The sequence below is a fragment of the Citrus clementina genome, unplaced genomic scaffold (assembly GCF_000493195.1).
Source record: "Citrus clementina cultivar Clemenules unplaced genomic scaffold, Citrus_clementina_v1.0 scaffold_3, whole genome shotgun sequence".
NCBI classification, from domain to species: Eukaryota; Viridiplantae; Streptophyta; class Magnoliopsida; order Sapindales; family Rutaceae; genus Citrus; species Citrus x clementina.
The window spans coordinates 26,719,658-26,724,687 of NW_006262339.1; the positions used below are offsets into that span (position 1 = coordinate 26,719,658).

At 31.8% G+C, this 5,030-nt stretch overlaps 1 protein-coding gene across 1 annotated transcript; it reads right to left on the reverse strand.

Annotated features, from left to right (window-relative positions):
- Nucleotides 1–2,720: 2,720 nt before the first annotated feature.
- Nucleotides 2,721–4,688, reverse strand: LOC18049506 (putative methyltransferase DDB_G0268948). Its single transcript, XM_006442023.2, has 2 exons — nucleotides 4,505–4,688; nucleotides 2,721–3,359 (listed from the first exon to the last, which is right to left on the reverse strand). The coding sequence occupies exons 1-2, from the start codon at nucleotides 4,652–4,654 to the stop codon at nucleotides 2,721–2,723; spliced, it is 789 nt and encodes a 262-aa protein (XP_006442086.1). The 5' UTR covers nucleotides 4,655–4,688.
- Between the last annotated feature and the right edge of the window lie 342 nt (nucleotides 4,689–5,030).

Sequence of the window (5,030 nt, forward strand, 5' to 3'; positions counted from 1 at the left end):
AGACTTCGACAGTAATCCTTAGTCGCCGTCGACTATATCTTAAAGGGAAAGACTGGTGATAACTACTCTAGCATATTTTTCTATGACTATAAGGTTATTCGGCCTATGAAACACGTCTAAGAAAACAACGAGCCTAGAACTAAAAGATATGAGTAAGATGGGAATATTTATTCTCTTTACATCTGACTTATGCATTCACTGGTTGATTGTATAATCTACTTAGGGATGAATATAATTGTGAATACATAAAGTGCATAGCATCAAACATAATTTTTGTTAAGGGACTAAATATGTTTGTACCGATGTAATGGAAAATGAAATCTAGGATAAATGATGAACAAGTTATTTGAATCTCTTGCAAATGGTGCAATTGAGATTTCTTAGCTCTGGTATTTATATTGTGTTCATGGGTCACATGTTGCATTTACCTATATGATACTGCTGCAGTGGCTTTGTGCCCAAATGCCCTACTCTCGTTGCTTTGGTTACTTAGTCATCCCATCACATGTGAGTGAGAGATGTTATATTTAGGCACCCATGATGGGCTGACTTTATCCAACTTGAGAGATATGATAAACTTACAATTTATCTAGGATTCTTATAAAATAAACTTAGTGTTTTACCTGAATCCTAGTCACATAAAATGCGGCTTATTCAAATAACTATAGGAAGTTTATTTGAATTAAACTACATTTATTGTACTATATAAGCACTAAATGGGTGGGTGCAAATGCGTACAATAATAATAATAATAAGAATCCGAGTAACATCATAAAGAGAGTGATAGAAAAGGGAAAAGGTAATGGGTTATTGCTTTGTGAATTGAGAGGATTTTCTAGCCACGTGATTGTCCTTCGACCATCATTGACATAAGCTCATTACGATGCATTCGTGAAGGTTCCAGTAATCAGTTCCTCTTCGTTGCGATATGTTCGTGAAGGTTCTTGGAAGTCCGTTCTTGGAGATTGGAAGGAATCTATTATTTGTTTCTGCAGATTTGTGACGATTTGTTTCTGCATTAACCAATAAGGTATGAATTTGGTTGATAAAATAAAATTGCATTATTGATTAAGAAAATCCACAAACCCATTTTTTGAAATGAGCCACTCTATTAGTTAACATTGAATTGTTTTATGGTTGCTATAATGATTTTAAAATAAATTTAATTTTTATCTACAATTTCATTTCTTAATTTAGGAGGTGTAAAATAAGACATTAATTTTGGCAATTAAAAGCAAAAGAATTGCAGGGAATAAATTCGGCAACTAAAGTGGTAGTAAAATAATTTTTGAATTTTTTTGTGGGGAATTAGTACGGCCAAGTTCCTTGCAAAAATCAGGGCTTACATTGGCTGCTAAAAACTTGGACTTGTTGTGAGGTCACTTATTGCAACCATTAATATTTTTGTTAATACATAAATTTTGGCTGCAAAAATTTTTTGCCACCAAAATTGTTCTTATATTTGTGAGGAAAACTTTTGGTGGCAAAAACTAATTTTTCTTGTGGTGCTTTTGCTCGAAAACCCTTGTTTCTTATAATTTGTAGTCTTGATTCGCACTCTCATCACAAATAACTAGGGGATTGATGTTTGGGGATAAAATATTGTGACCACAATCTAATGTTTGCTTGAAACTTAAACATGCTTGACTCCAATAAAATAAAGGCTAATTGCTAATGAGCTGAGGAGAGAAAAACTATCAAGAGCAGATATCGTGGGAGGAGAAAAGTTAAGATTAGTTAAAGTGCAATAGTACCACTTAAGTAGTATTTTCTTTTTCTGTTTGAAATCTAAATAAGTCTAAATTTTGTTGAAATCTGAATGGCATTTCATTTTTCTTTTTTAAACATATAAGTGGAATCTCATTTGTTCTTATAAATTTTAAAAAAATTAATATAGTTATTTGATATTTTATGTCCCTACAAATCAAATAAAAAGAAAAAGAAAAAAAGGACTAGGTTTTATATTTTAGGAAAAAATATTTAATAGATGTACTTTTGGGATATTATGTTTACTTCCTATCAAAATATTTTTTCATTTAGATAAAAGTCACAAAAGTTCATATTTTCTATTTAGATGTAAATGTTTGAATATTAGACATATGTTATGAAAACAAACAAGTAAATTTAAAAAAATAATAATAAAATTTTAGACTTCAGATATTTAACAAACAAACCTTCAACAAAAATACCCCGCTTATTTCCTCTAAAAAATTAGGGATGATGTTTATCTTCAAACATTTCACTTTGAGAGTCCAAGGAGAAGAGAATTCCTAACCACTATAAAGACCTGGAAATTCAAAATAAGTTAAACTTTTCTCTCTTTAGACTTCCTTTTACCTTTTATCTGTTTACATGGAGATTTTTTCTTTCCCTTTCTATTACACTAAAAATCGAAAACTATATTTTTTTTTAGTAAACCCAAAAAATTGACTTGAGTGCTGGAAATTAACGTTAGAAAAACTTATATCACCCTCTTATTGCTTTTTGTGGTTGCAAGTATTTGCGGAGAATCTGCTTGAGTCCATGGATTCGCCCAGAATTTAAGAGATTGGCAAACTGCCCTCACACATAAAAATTTAAATGTTGGCTTTGAGGTTTAGTTGCTAGCCAACAAATCGACTAAACGAGATTTTAATTTCAACAATATGTATTAATTAAGAGTTTGAAAACCTTTCATCTCTAATGACATATTAATTTCAGCTTAAATAAATTATTATTAATTAATTTCCTACTTTTCCAATTCTCAGATAAACTCGAAACCGAGCAATCTTTTGACTCTGGCCATCTTCATTCCAAGCAGCCTTAAACTTCTCCATCACATTTTCTGTCAAAAGCTCAACACCTTTGTCTTTAGCCTTCTGATATGCTGAACATGACCTTATGAACTTGAAGTAATCATCTAAATCCATCAGCCTTTCTACAACAAACTGATCGAACGGCCCCGTATTCTCATATCCATCAACAGGCTCAAATGGAAAATCAATGGTCATGTACTTTTTGTCCACCAATTTACGTTGTGGTGCCCAAAATGGATTACAATCAATGGTATTGAATGGTTTGAAAACTGCACCGACGGATTCATTGATTTCGGGCATGGTGTAAGTCCATGCAGCTATTACTCCACTAGGTTTTTTGAGTACCCATTTTACTTGTTTGTAAAATTGAGGTAAGTCAAACCAATGTAGTGCTGAAGCAATTGTCACTAGATCTACACTTGATTGTGTTGCCACATTTTGCCCAAGCTCAGTTATGGACATGGTTGGAGTAAGTTGATACCGAATGTTGGGGAGCTTTATTGCGAATTTTAGTTGTTTTGGGCTTGTATCTGTAGCAATGACGTGTTGATAGATCTGTGCTAGCTGAAAGCATAAAATTGTGAGAAATCATAAATTATAGTAGGCTATAACAAAAGTACTCAGAATTGAGAGGGCCAAATATTAAAATTACATAGGTATCGTGAGATTTCAACTCATACTTCATTTTTGGGGTAATTTTACTTTTTTCATCCTCAAAGTAGCTGGGCTACCCTAGGCTTCACCTAGTTCGGCCATTGGGAGATAGATAAGATTTTTCATTACTAGTATTACAATTAAATTTTCAAATAATTTAGGTACTAATTTTAAAATAGTACATCACTTAATTGCCCAATAAAAATAATTGTAATTTAACTGGGGATAGCAAGAAGGAGTAAAGGGGATCAATATCTCTATACTCATCTTCGATACTTTGCTTATATCTCTATGTTGTCCCTCTCCCCTTCAAAATTGTTTGAGGGTAGGAGACAAGGATTCACAAGGGTACCGAATCACCAAATAACTGATACTTTTATTTTCCGAACTTAATTTAAGCGTATTAAAGTAAAAGTATAAAATTGTTTTACAACACAAAAACATCAAAGTAAATTAAAGTAATTAAAATCATTTCCTTATTAAGCAAAAGTAGAGTTTCAAAATTGAACAAACTTAAAAAATCACATGGTTTAAATCATCAACAAGATTATCTTCATCAAATTTCAAGTGTTCAAATTAGCTGTTATTTATATTTTCTATAAATACTGTGATAAGGAAATTATATGGCATTTGTTATAATATTTGTTATTTATACTATGATATTTGTTATTTATATTCTTACCACTATAAATTAAATTTTAAATATATTTATTAAAAATTAAAAAAAATTAAAATTATAAATAGAAATGAGGAAATGGAGGATGGGGATTTCATTGAACCCCGTCCCTTCGTCTAATAAGATATTAGGTATTTAATTATACCCTTATATATTTTCCCCCATCTTTGAACATAGGATGTAAAATTATTCCTACACCCTCCCCAAATGAAGAAAATCTTTCAAGACCCGTCCTTGTGTAAATTTCTACCATCCCTAAATTTAACAGTTATGTAATTCAACAGTCTTATAACTTGGGACCTTAATTCTGAAATATTCATTGGGAACTTTAGTATTATTCAAAAAAAAAAAAAACGAAAGATGTGAAATGTAGACTTACGGATGCAGCGGCCTGGCCGCTTCCGGTGCCGACGTCCCATGCAAGGTTGCGTTTGGGTGTTTTAGAGGCAATTAATTTGAACAATTCTTTTGGATAATTTGGTCGTGCTACCGTGTATAGCTTTGCCTGCTTAATGAACAATTCTGCCATCTTTTCTGTTTTTTTCCTAAGTGTTGAGAATGTAGAATTGAGATAAATCTACTCATTTCGTTTCGTTTCATTTCTTTTCTTCTTTATAGAGGCTTTAGAATTTGATGAAGTGGACAAATAGACAGATTTTAGTTCGAAATTAATTTGGTAAGGTTTATCTCGGGAAGCCGCAATAGAACTAGGACAATCTCAGAAAGTCTTAAATTTCGACCGAATTTTTCTTTCTTCCCTTAATTTTCAAAAATTAAATACTTATGGACTTGCCTTTTCGGTCGCAAAAATGATTGACCCATCTCATCAATGAGCCCCACCTCAATTATTCTTTGGCAAATTTTTTGGGACAATTATTCTTTTGATTCAACCGTTAAAGGTATCT